Genomic DNA, 13,394 nt, shown 5'->3' on the forward strand with positions numbered 1-13,394 from the left:
GCCTCAATCATCAGTAATCAAAACTCTACTGCCCATCTTCCATACTTCATTCGGTCCTACTCACCCATCAATCCTTTGTTTATTTGTCCACAAGCACTTCAAATTCAAAGTTCATTGTATTGAGTCCCTTCATGGATTTCCCTATTTATTCCTATTGATTTGTCTAACCACACAAACCTATGTGTATTCCTCCCTACCTTTAAGGCCCTCTTTAAAACCAATGTATTTGCCTTAAGTTTTTAAACAACCTTTCCTAAATATTTTATCAAATGATCTATAATAGAGATGGGATCCAGTCAGAACATTGTGCCTTTGCCACTCTTTGAAAGAGTTATCCAATTATTCCCTTTACTGTGGCCTGACAAATGTGACTCAAATATTTTTAAAATTCAGTTTTGATGTTACTACTATTTCCATCACTTTTAAGATTATATTCCAGATAAAAACCATTCACTTTATAAGCATCTTTTTTCCCTTCCTGTAATTTTTAGTTTTAGTAATTCTTAAATCTTAAACTTGTTTACTGCTGCTGAAAACAATTTCTCCATATTTAATCTAAAATCTTTTAAGATTTTGAACGTCTCTATCTAATATTGTCTTGATTTTCTCTCCTTTAAGGAGAACAGTCATGGATTTTCTCACCTCTCTACAGATGTGAACTATTTCATCCCTGACACCATGTTAGTAAATTCTGTCTGAAAGGCTCTGACATCCCTCCTAAAGCATGACATCAGAATTATCCACATTACTGTAGCTGGGCAAGAGCAGTGATTTAATTGTAGCATTTAATTTATATTGGTTTTCCTTGCTCTGAGAAAAATGAATCACATCACACTGCTGTGCTTTACACGTCATCCGTCAAGTGCCTTCCCTGAAATCTGCACTGCCTTACAGTTCAGTACAGCTTTTCTAGATATTGACATGTATTTATCTATTACGTTTTCTTTTAATAGTGATGTCAAAAGCATCAATAAAGTAGCAGAACGTGTACTTCTAAGGCTACAAGAAAAGCTGAAGGGAGTTGAAAGTGGTGCTGTCCTCAGTGTGGATGGACAGGTAAATCTTCTGATACAGCAAGCCAGAGATCCCAAGAACCTCAGTCGATTATTTCCAGGATGGCAACCTTGGGTATAATCAAAACAAAATTGGTAAAACCATAAGTTTAACTGTGGATTTTTATTTTAGCTATATGCTACAAATTAATTTGTATTGTATTGATATGTACAGTATGGATGTGTATATGTTCATCAAATCTTTGAAAGGGAATCCTGCACCTTGGGTCAGAGTCAAAAATCATGGCCCGTTGCTGTTGCCAGGCACAGCAGGTCAGGTCATTGGGCCCAGATGTGCCCCCACCTTTCCTGGGCCATACCTCAAGCTGAAATACCAGTGAAATGCTGCAAATAATTTTTCTATTTTTAGTTAATTTCAAAAAGGTGAAACAAGATGTTACTTAAACAGTATTAGATTTTCTTTCTGTACCCAAGGTAGCAATTGTGCTGTCATATTCACAATAAGGAATTTTCTCTTACAAGTTATTAGAAAAATGTCAAACTCTGTCAGTCTTGTGCCTTGTTTCCTGCAATAGGACTCAGATCAAAATGAGCATGCTGGGTTTTTTTTTTAAACAAGTTGAATTGCTGTATTCATAGCAACAGATTTTGACTAAATTTCATGCTGTTAACAAAAAGCCAAGCTTTAGTACTGCGCAGCAGGCAATTGGACCTTATAAATACAAGCCATGTCCCTAGCCCGAACATAGTGCCCCATCAAAAATGTTGCATCAGTGAGTTTATTCTGTCATCTCCTAACTTGTGTTCAGTTTTTAAACAAAGGAACCATCTGGCAATAAAGCTGGAATGACTATTTCCAGAAACATCTTATGCATATGTAAATTAAGGCAATCTTTAATTTTGAAAATTAGTCAGTGAAACATGATGTTTTAGCAAGTTTAAGGTCTACTGCAGTTACTTTGTATTTAGTCTATAATATTCTCAGTTACCAAGACATTTACCTTGCAGAGTTCATAAGTTGTAACATTTTTATATTTCATAAGATGTGGGCATTGCTGGCTGTCCTTAATTGCCCTTGAAAATGAAATGTTTGAAGAAATTCTTTCAGTTCATGGTGCAATCTGATATCAAACAGAATTTGAATCTGGTGTACATTATAAATTTAATTATTTCTATGCTTCCTGCAAGTTGTAAATTTACAGTAACTAAGTTTGTAATTCTCCTATGAGTTTTCCATCATGAGACACTTTATCCATTCTCTGGGGGAAAATATAGTCTGTTTACCTATTCTATGCAATGTGCATTTTAGCAATTAGGATCAATAGCCATTTTACTGTCAAGGGAATATGCCGTATGCATATTTTTAGACAAAAAAAACTTAAATAAAAACATTGCAGCAACATTTCTGAAATACGAGTCTATTATTTTCATTGTATTCCAGTTTATTTTTACAATATAAAATGCATTGTCTTCACCTCAGGATCACTTGTTTATAGTAACAAACTCCACACAAGAACTTTTCATACTGTTGGATCATTTAAATTTGTTTTAATATAAATTTAATAAACACAATACCTGTATTTCTGTTGACTCATGTAGCAGTTTGTGTTCTATGTTGGGACAATTTCATATCATGGTGGGCAGGGGAAAATGACAGTTGTAGCTCCAAGCTGCTATTGCCTCCTTGTACATTGTCCTTTCTCCTTTACGACAGCAAACCTTTTGTGAACAGCACCTGTGCATCCAGAAGTGAAGATATATTCTGGATAATCAAGAGGTCCACATGATCAGTGTAAAAACACACTAAGTAATAGAAACATAATCCTGGGTATACACATCACTATTGTACGATACTTACAGTATAAATCATTTAAACAATAATACAACTTTGTCTTAGATAAAATTTAACAGCAGAGAGTCCACTCTCAACTGACTACTTGGACATTGCAGTATTTGAGGAAAAATTGACTCAGAATTGAAAAACTGTTGATATTTTGTGTGGTCATTCGATCGAACAACAAATATTTACACTGAGGTAAATTTTGAAATACTATAATAATTAGACAGAATAATACAGTAAATTTCATAGTGTTTGAGGTATAAAACTTTTGCCAGTTTATCAGAAGTGCCAGTGACTTACTTTGACAGTACACAGGATCCTCCTTTATTTCTCTTATTTTTAAATAATTATTTTATTTGAATGTAGGTTTGCTCACTGAGCTGGAAGATACATTTTTAATTTGAATTTATACAAAATGAAACTAAAATGTAAAGTCTCACGTTTTTCCACATGTTAAGTGTGGCTGATCTGGAACTAGCAAAAATCAGTTTCAAAAGCAGTTCAGGTGTACAAAGAGAAAGCAGGTGCTTCATTAGAAAGCAAAGTATATGAGGAAAGGATTGTTAGAAACATATTGTTTTAAAAAATTTGCAAATTAGTGCAGATGCTGTAAATGTGGGAAAAAAACACAGAAAACACCCAGTGGATCTACATGAATCCTAAACAGCAGAAGCATCATGTGATGTGACTTGTTGGTTGTGGGAGCTAAGTAATCCCACCACCAAGAAGTCAGATCAAGCTCTTTTCCTGCCACATCCGGTTGTGAACACTAGTAGGCAATTAAAGCAACTAACAGAAGAGGATGTTTCTTAAAGTGTCCCTTTGAATGAATGCCCAGCAGGTTGGTGCAAAAGATTGCTTTCAACCATCTTCAGCCCTCAGTACTGAGTCAGTGCTTCATCTGGGACCTCTGACACCTCCACAAACACAGTTACCAGGCTTCAGCCAATTCAATTGCTTCCATATTGATAAATAAACAGCAGAGCACACTGTATCCAGTAAAGTCTGGGCCCAAGAGCATTCCAGATGAAGGTCCAAGTCTAGTAGTGCTTTTAGCTGAAAATGTGTTGCCGGAAAAGCGCAGCAGGTCAGGCAGCATCCAAGGAGCAGGAGAATCGATGTTTCGGGCATGAGCCCTTCTTCAGGAATGAGGAAAGTGTGCTAAGCAGGCTAAGATAAAAGGTAGGGAGGAGGGACTTGGGGGAGGGGCGTTGGAAATGCGATAGGTGGAAGGAGGTTAAGGTGAGGGTGATAGGCCGGAGTGGGGGTGGGGGCGGAGAGGTCAGGAAGAAGATTGCAGGTTAGGAAGGTGGTGCTGAGTTCGAGGGTTGGGACTGAGACAGGGTGGGGGGAGGGGAAGTTTTGCATTTCTTGCGCTTGCAGGGGATGGTGCCAGGAGTGGAGGTTGGGTTGGTGGGGGGTGTGGATCTGACGAGAGAGTCACGGAGGGAGTAGTCTTTTCGGAACGCTGATAGGGGAGGGGAGGGAAATATATCCCTGGTGGTGGGGTCCGTTTGGAGGTGGCGGAAATGACGACGGATGATACAATGTATATGGAGGTTGGTGAGGTGGTGGGTGAGGACTAGTGGGGTTCTGTCCTGGTGGCGATTGGAGGGGCGGGGCTCAAGAGCAGAGGAGCGGGAAGTGGAGGAGATGCGGTAGAGAGCATCGTCGATCACGTATGGGGGGGAATTGCAGTCTTTGAAGAAGGAGGCCATCTGGGTTGTTCGGTATTGGAACTGGTCCTCCTGGGAGCAGATGCGGCGGAGACGAAGGAATTGGGAATATGGGATGGTGTTTTTACAGGGGGCAGGGTGGGATGAGGTGTAGTCTAGGTAGCTGTGGGAGTCGGTCGGTTTATAGTAAATGTCCGTGTTGATTCAGTCGCCTGAGATAGAAATGGAGAGGTCTAGGAAGGGGAGGGAAGTGTTTGAGACAGTCCAGGTAAATTTGAGGTCGGGGTAGAAGTGGATGAACTGTTCAACCTCCTCGTGGGAGCACGAGGCAGCGCTGATACAGTCATTGATGTAGCGGAGGAAAAGGTGGGGGGTGGTGCCAGTGTAGCTGCGGAAGATGCACTGTTCCACATATCCTACAAAGAGGCAGGCATAGCTGGGGCCCATGCGGGTACCCATGGCTACTCCTTTGGTTTGGAGGAAGTGGGAGAATTGGAAAGAAAAGTTGTTCAGAGTGAGGACCAGTTCAGTCAGTCGAAGGAGGGTGTCAGTGGAAGGGTACTGGTTGGTACGGCGGGAAAGGAAGAAGCGGAGGGTTTTGAGCCCTTTGTGATGGGGAATGGAGGTGTACAGGGACTGGATGTCCATGGTGAAGAGACATGCAGGTCCTTGGACTCCTCCATCGCCAGACCATAGCAACACAGCGGCTGGAGGAAGAGCGCCTCATCTTCCGCCTAGGAACCCTCCAACCACAAGGGATGAACTCAGATTTCTCCAGTTTCCTCATTTCCCCTCCCCCCACCTTGTCTCAGTCCTAACCCTCGAACTCAGCACCACCTTCCTAACCTGCAATCTTCTTCCTGACCTCTCCGCCCCCACCCCCACTCCGGCCTATCACCCTCACCTTAACCTCCTTCCACCTATCGCATTTTCAACGCCCCTCCCCCAAGTCCCTCCTCCCTACCTTTTATCTTAGCCTGCTTAGCACACTTTCCTCATTCCTGAAGAAGGGCTCATGCCCGAAACGTCGATTCTCCTGCTCCTTGGATGCTGCCTGACCTGCTGCGCTTTTCCAGCAACACATTTTCAGATCTGATCTCCAGCATCTGCAGTCCTCACTTTCTCCTAGTGGTTCTTCTACCCAAACTGCTCCATGCAACTCCTAAATTGAATAAGAGAGGATTTAAATTATATTTTATGTGAATACAGAAAAAAGATGTTTTGATTATACAGGACACAATGAGAATATACAACGGAGAGCTGTGCATAGTATTGGTAACATTAAGAAAGAATGTAAATGCATTGGAAGCAGTTTAAAGAAGGTTAATCAGGTTAACGACTGTATTGTAATGAGGAGGGGTTTATAGGATAAGCTTGCCTGTGCTGGAATTCAGAACAGTAAGAGGTATAAAGATCCAATGGGATGTTGGTAGGGTAGAGGATGTTTTCTCTTATGGGAGCATCTAGAGATAGGGATCACTGTTTCAAAATCAGTGGTGGGTCCCATTTATGACAGATTAGGTGTTTCTTTCTTTTAGAGGAAGTTGAGAGTCCTCTACCTGAAAACATTAGTGGAAAAAGAGACCTTTATTATTAAGGCAGAGGTAGATAGATTCTTGTTAATTAAGTTGGGTGGAGCAACAAAAGATTATTAAGGTTAGCCACCAATGTGGATTTGAGGTTACAATCAGATGAATGGCAGAGAAGGCTCGAGGGGCTGAATGGCCTACTCCTGCTCCTTTTTAGATGATTTGTATTACAGCCTTGACTCAAACATGGATAAAGAGCTGAGTTCCAGAAATGAGGTGACAGTAATTGCCCTTGACACCAAGATGGCATTTGGCCAAGTGGTATCAAAGAGTCCTTGTACTAATGAAGTCAATGGGAATTTGGTTGAGGGAGCTGTCTGTTGGCTGAAGTTGTGTAAACTAAAGGAAGCTGGTTTGATGATTGCTTGAGGGCAATAATCTCAACCCAAGGGCAAAGCTGCAGTAATCCCTCAGGGTAATGCCTTAAACCTAACCATCTTTGTTATACCAAAATGGGAGGTGTGCAACCTTTTTTAGACCACTACTACACTATTCACAACATAAATGTAATTATTTTACCTGGTTCTCATTATGGCTCATTGTATGTTTTCTCAATATTAGACATGGAATAAAAAGGACCATTAACCAGGTTTCTTTAATAAAGAAAAAATATGTATTATAAAACAAAACTTGTTTAATGAAGAAGCAAAAACTAGTTAATATATAAAGTTTGTAATATGAACATGACTTATTTAATGGGGTAAATGTTTTAAAATTGTGAAAACACGCCAGGTAAATGATGAACAAAAGCTAATTTTTCTCTCTACATAGATTTAAAAAACACTTTCGAAAAATGTCTTAGTTCTTGAATGCTATAAGAATAAAGTTTAAATGCACAGATTCCTGTCAGTATGGCATGCTGGTTCACAAAAATGGACATTGTATAATACAGTTGTTGCTGGGTGTCCATTGAAGATACAATTGTTCAGGAAATACTGACAAACTAAGTTACACTAAGCACTACAATAGATCTACAACAAAGACATTTCCAAAACAGAACCGCTAAGCTGGGAAGATATTGTCCCTCAGCAGGCAGATCGTTAACCACTTCAAACAATATCCTAAGCAGAAACTGCAACCTGACACTCATAAATCCAGACAGGGGTCTCTAGTAACTCACCAAATGACTCTCCATAGCTTGTCCACCACCTACAAGACAGAAGTAGCGAGTGGAATGGAATATTCTCCATTTGTGTGGCTGAATGCTGCTCCACGAGATTAAAAACCTTGACACCCATCCAAGACAAATCCACATTTTTGATGGACATCACAATCACTGTCTTGAGCATTCATCACCAACCAGACAGAGTAACAGCAGTGTGTACCTTCTGCAAGGTACATTGTAGCAACTTGCCATAGTTTGTTCAACAGAATCCTTCAAATTTACAACCTCTGCCACCTAAAAGTACAAGGACCAGTAATGGATAAGATCACTAGTATAGTATAGTAATAGTTTCCTTCCATGTCATCCTGAGTGAGAAACTATTAACGTTTACTGTTCGCACACAGGAGAGTGGTGAATGCATTTAAATGTGTGAAATTGGGTTGAATATAATATTACAGATTGATAATTGAATAATAAATAGAAAACCGAGATTGGGAATAAATGGAACATTCTCTGATGGCAGGCTACTTACTATTGGGGTACCTCAAGGATAAGTGCTGGGGCAGGCCATTGAAGGCTGAGATGTGGAGGAATTTCTTTACTCAAAAGATGGTGAATTGTTGGAATTTCCACACCGGAAGACTACAGAAGCTCAATTGTTGAGTATGTTCAAGACATAGGTTTTTGGGTACTGAGCAACAGGGAAGTGGAAGTGAGGGAAGTGTTCTGGAATAGCCAGGCAGCTATGCCTGCCTCTTCGTTAGGTACATGGAACTGTCCATCTTCCGAAGTTACACTGGCACTATTCCCCATCTTTTCCTCCACTACATTGATGCCTGTATTGGCACCATCTCATGCTCCCAAGAGGAGGTTGAACACTTCCTCAACTTCACAAACACCTTCCACACTGACTGCAAGTTCACCTGCATCATCTTGGACACCTTCCTCCCCTTCCTAGACCTCTCCATCTCCATTTCTGGTGACCGACTCAACATGGACATCTACTTCAAACCCACCAACTCCCATGGCCACCTCTTCCCACATGCCCTCCCGTAAACACACTATCCTTTGCCCCCAATTCCTCTGCTTCATCTGCTCCTCTGAGGAGCAATTTCACTCCAGAACATCCCAGATGGTACTGCAATTTCACCTCTGCCCTTAAACCCCACCCCTCCAACTGCAAAAAGGATATAACTCCCCCCTTGTCCTCATCTTCCACCCGATCAATCTATGGATACAGGGCATCACCCGCTGCCATTTCCACCACCTACAGTCAGACCTCACCACCAGAGATATATTTCCCTCCCCACTCCAACAGCATTCCACAGAGACCATTCCTTCCAAGACTCCCTCATTAGGTCCACGCCCCCCCCCCCCCCCCCCAACAACCCACTGTCCACACCTGGCACCTTCCCTTGCCACCGCAAGAGTGTAAAACCCTGCACCCACACCTTCCCCCTCATCTCCAAGGTCCCAAAGAATCCTTTCACATCCAGCAGAGATTTTCCTGCACATCCTAACACCTCATCTACTGTGTCTGTTACTCTCAATGTGGTCTCCTGTACACTGGGAAGACAGGACGCCAACTTGGAATGGTTCAGAGAACATCTCTGGAACACACACCAAACAACCCACTGCCCTGTGGCTGACCACTTCAACTTCCCCTCCCATCTGGGCCTCCTCCACCACCAAATCCTAGCCAACCATCGCCTCATCAACATCGATTTTACCTATTTCCTCATCTCCCCTACCCCCACCTTCTCCCAGATCCAACCGTCCAACTCAGCACTGCCCTCTTGAACTTCTCCACCCTGTCCATTTTCCTTCCCCACAAATCTGCTCCGACTTATCACCATCACCCCCCACCTTCATCTACCTATTGCCATCCTAGCTACCTTTCCCCCATTTCTAACCACCTCCTCCTCTTTATCTCTCAGCCCCCTTGATCCCCCCGCCCCACTACCCCATATTCCTGATGAAGGGCTGATGCCTAAAACGTCGACTTTTCTGCTCCTCGGATGCTGCCTGACCTGCTGTGCTTTTCCAGCATCACACTTGTTGACTCTGAACTCCAGCATCTGCAGGCCTCACTTTCTCCTCGGTAGGTTGAATGGTCTACTGCTGTTCCAATGCTGATCTGAAATGTTAACTGTTACTGGCTTCACCATTGCTATCTGTTCTGCTGTGTTTCCAGCTTTTTTAGTAATTTAAGTAAAATTTGTCCTCATTTACATAGGACCAATTACCAGTTTTGCTCATTAAAATTTACAGTGTTCCTCTTTTTAAATCTTTCAATTCATATATTTCGAGTTCCAAACCACCACCAGAGTAGAATGGACTGAAGTTTGTAAGGGGAGAATTCCTGCTGTCACGACCAAAAAGTAGGAGCCAATGCCAGTTCAAGGTGTGGCAAGACTCAGAACTGCCATTTCACCTGCAACCTCAGCTGTGGCACCCTTCCTGATAGAAATGGTTAAAGCTGCCACACTGTCTGACACTTTTAGCACCCCTGCAGAGCGTAGATACATCTGATCGCGGCCAGACAGGTCTATCCACTCAAGGATCGATTTCTATCCTGCATGTTCTCAGTCAGATACATTGACATCAAGCCAGTGTTTTTGTCTGACCACTGCCTCCTGCTGGCTGACTGTTCTCTATAGGATTCCCAGCGGGTCGGCAGGGGAACATGGCAGCTGAATGTGAAACTGTTGACTCCAAAAAATATTGAGCTGCTCATAGAGATTATGCAGTTTGAAAAACCGTGAAGTCCTTTGTGTTTCCAGATTGGGGGGAAACATCAAGAGATTCCTTATTCTCAAAGATGCTCAGAAGGTGAGAGAGACAGGAAAATCTGTCCAAACTCCAGAAAAGCATGCAGAACCTACTCCTGTTGCAAATGATGGGGTCAGTGTCACAGAGGATCTCCGAGGTGAAGAGTCACCAAGCCTCTTTGGCTTAGAGACCTCCAAAATAATTCCCTGGTCCATGAGCAGGATGAAACGTGCTCATGTTTCTTCTTCCAGAAGGTGTACAAGGAGGGCTCTGCACTCAACAGCCTGAAGGATGAAAAGGTCTCGGAAATGTCAGCTCAATGTGCCATCCTGAGATTCAGCAAATCCTTTTATAACAGTTTGTATGACAAGAAGCCCACAGACAGCATGACCTCTCAGTCATTCCTGTCCTCTCTCACGGAGGTCTTAGACAACAACACACGGGAGGGGCTGGACCAGTCTTTATCACTGGGTGGTCTGAGTAAGGCTCTCAAGTCCTTAGAAAAGAACAAAACTCTCAGAAGTGAAGGCTTACTGGCCAAGTTGTATTCAGTTCTTTGGGACTTGATTAGCCAGGACCTGCTGGAGGCCTACGACAGTAAGCTTCTGTCAGCTATCCATGAGGAAACACATCATCACCTTCATCTACAAGCACATGGGGGAGAGGGAGAAATTAGAAATTGGTGACCAATTTCACAGCTGATTGCAGATGACAAAATCCTATCTAAGATCACTGCCAACTGGGTCAGATCTGTACTGGGATTGGTGATTCACCCTGCCCATATACAGAGGAACCTCGATTATTTGAAAATAGGTTGAATGGTCTACTGCTGTTCCAATGCTGATCTGAAACGTTAACTGTTACTGGCTTCACCATTGCTATCTGTTCTGCTGTGTTTCCAGCTTTTTTTGTAATTTAAGTAAAATTTGTCCTCGAGGTCCTTTTGGAAACATTACATCAAAAACATGTTTCCAACAGTGATCGCGTCCTTTTCAGGGCAAAGGTGGAACCTGTCGAAACGTTGCAGTTAGATTAGATTACGTTACAGTGTGGAAACAGGCCCTTCGGCCCAACAAGTCCACACCGACCCGCCGAAGCACAACCCACCCATACCCCTACATTTACCCCTTACCTAACACTACGGGCAATTTAGTATGGCCAATTCACCTGGCCCTGCACATCTTTGTGACTGTGGGAGGAAACCGGAGCACCCGGAGGAAACCCACGCAGACACAGGGAGAACGTGCAAACTCCACACAGTCTGAGGCGGGAATTGAACCCGGGTCTCTGGCGCTGTGAGGCAGCAGTGCTAACCACTGTGCCAGCATGCCACCCATAAAAGGTGTGTGTGTGTGTGTGTGTGTGTGTGTGTGTGTGTGTGTGCGCGCGCGCGCGCGCTATTTGGAGACTTACCCCACAAATGCAACTGCAGAACTCTTGTTGGTGTCCTGACAAGCTGCCCCAGAGAGGGGGTGGGTGTGTATGGGGTTGGGGGGGCGGGGGGGAGCAGGGGGCAGTGTTGGATGGGAGTTGGGGTGGGGGGAGGTGCTGCACAGGCTTGGAGTGGGGGGAAGGGGCGATGTTGGGGGCAGGGGGAGTGGTTTCTGATGGTGTCGAGGGCAGGGAGGTGGGGTTAGTGGAGAGGCCAACCCCACCTCCCCTTTACATAGTTTTTCTACATATGTAAAGACTGTGTACAGAATTGAATTGCTCTAATTCCTATGTATGAATATAAAGATAGTTTTATAAATAAAGTATATTTTTGAAATTAAACAAGCAATGATCACTGCCAAGGCTGCAGTATGAAGGCGAAGGCATTTCAAAGTTGAGGTGCCCTTTGAAGATGAGATGTGTGCTTTGGAGTAAACTTGAGCCTGGCAGGTAGACCCTGGCAATTGTGGAAGTAGACCATTATTGCCACAAAGATGGCTATTGCCACTGGGAGCCCATCAACCCAGAACCCCACCCTCTAGCTATAGAATGGAAATGTAAAAGCCTCCTCTTTCATCCCTACTGGAGGCAGCCTGTCCTTTACTGACAGTGTCTCTAAAGAGCAGCAGGCCTTCTCGGTGCAAGCAAGAACGTGGTGGCAAAAGGACACTTCATTGAGCATTTGAGTGGGTGGCCACATTCTTGGTGCTGGCAATATTGGCCTAGCAGCAGTGTAAAAATATGGCTTACTTGTAAAATAGAAGGCTGGCTGCGAGTGTAATTGTATTCGGCATTTGGAAGTCAGTGGTGATGCTGTTTAACGCGCGCAGAAGGGGGTCACGTGACGTTCCGTTTCGCGCCCCGGAGGAGTGGGAGGAGATCACGTGATGCTCCGTTTCGTGGGCCGAGGAGGTCACGTGATGCTCCGTTTCGCGGGCAAAAGAAGGTCACGTGAGGTCGGACATCCGGGAATGCGAGGAGGCGGAGAATGGAGTCAGATTAACAGCCAATCAGAAGATAATTCCACCTCAGTGATTGTATGATGTTTTTTATTATATAAAAAGACTGGGTCAGGGACAGAACGGGGTCTTACTTTTTGAACTGGCACACTTTGTAGTTTGTCAGGGACAAAAAGGTTTAGACCCAGAGCTCTGTATACTTTGTCCACTTACTGTTTAAAATAAATTAAGAGTGTGAGACTGAATATCTTCTCCTATTGCTTCATTTAAAAGAACACGCAGGACTGGGCTCACACATAAAAGAAAGTAAGTTGGTAGATTGAGCCAAAGTCCAACAGCAGGTAAATACTGGGTTCCATCCCTGATGTCTTCCCATGCCATTTTATTAACTTTCCCTGCACCTCACCAGAGGACTGACAAAATTCAGCCTGGAATTTTTTTCCCCCAGAGAAAGAGAATTCTAAACAGCACAAAGAGAGGAGCAGCAAGTTTAAAAAGAGCAGAGTGCAGAAGAAACTTCACTCTGAACACTGTGTCACAAAGCTAGTCATTTTTTTCCGAAAGGCTGTTCCTTGGCTCCAGGATACTCAGTCCTTGATTTTTTTCAGAGGGGTAATAAACCAGGCCAGGCTCCGATCAGTCTGGTTTGGTACAGAGATGAAAAGGATTTTGAGAGGCGTTTTGTTTATATGTAAACAGATGAAACTTCAGGCCAAAGTGGTCATGTTTTACAAGTGACCTGTAGAATGAAAGGGGAGTGGTCAGCTCTCTAGCTGAGCAGTTCAGTTCAGTCCAGAACTGGTTGGGAGTTCAACTGTGAGCTGTGTGGAAACAAGCTCTCTCTCTTCTGCCCACTAACTTCAACCTTTAAGCATCTGTTCTATTTATACTGTTTTTCAAGAAGGTTTGCTTATTGGGACAGTTATGTATATTCGGAACAGCATAATTAGGTCTAGTTTGGATAGAATGAGTTCTTTAGGGGTTCTTTATTCTGTTCTTTGTGTTTCAT

At 43.3% G+C, this 13,394-nt stretch overlaps 1 protein-coding gene across 1 annotated transcript in view; it reads left to right on the forward strand.

The window, feature by feature from the left end:
- atm (ATM serine/threonine kinase) overlaps nucleotides 1–2,587 on the forward strand; it is a 167,863-nt gene extending 165,276 nt beyond the window's left edge. Inside the window, exon 63 of the mRNA XM_043691843.2 lies at nucleotides 954–2,587. Within this exon, the coding sequence (XP_043547778.2) occupies nucleotides 954–1,134 (181 nt within the window). The 3' untranslated portion in view covers nucleotides 1,135–2,587. The remainder of the gene's footprint in view (nucleotides 1–953) is intronic.
- The last annotated feature ends 10,807 nt before the right edge of the window (nucleotides 2,588–13,394 follow it).

This window comes from Chiloscyllium plagiosum, unplaced genomic scaffold (genome assembly GCF_037043375.1).
Source record: "Chiloscyllium plagiosum isolate Xiang-an unplaced genomic scaffold, Cpla_swu_hap1 HiC_scaffold_6, whole genome shotgun sequence".
Lineage (NCBI taxonomy): Eukaryota > Metazoa > Chordata > Chondrichthyes > Orectolobiformes > Hemiscylliidae > Chiloscyllium > Chiloscyllium plagiosum.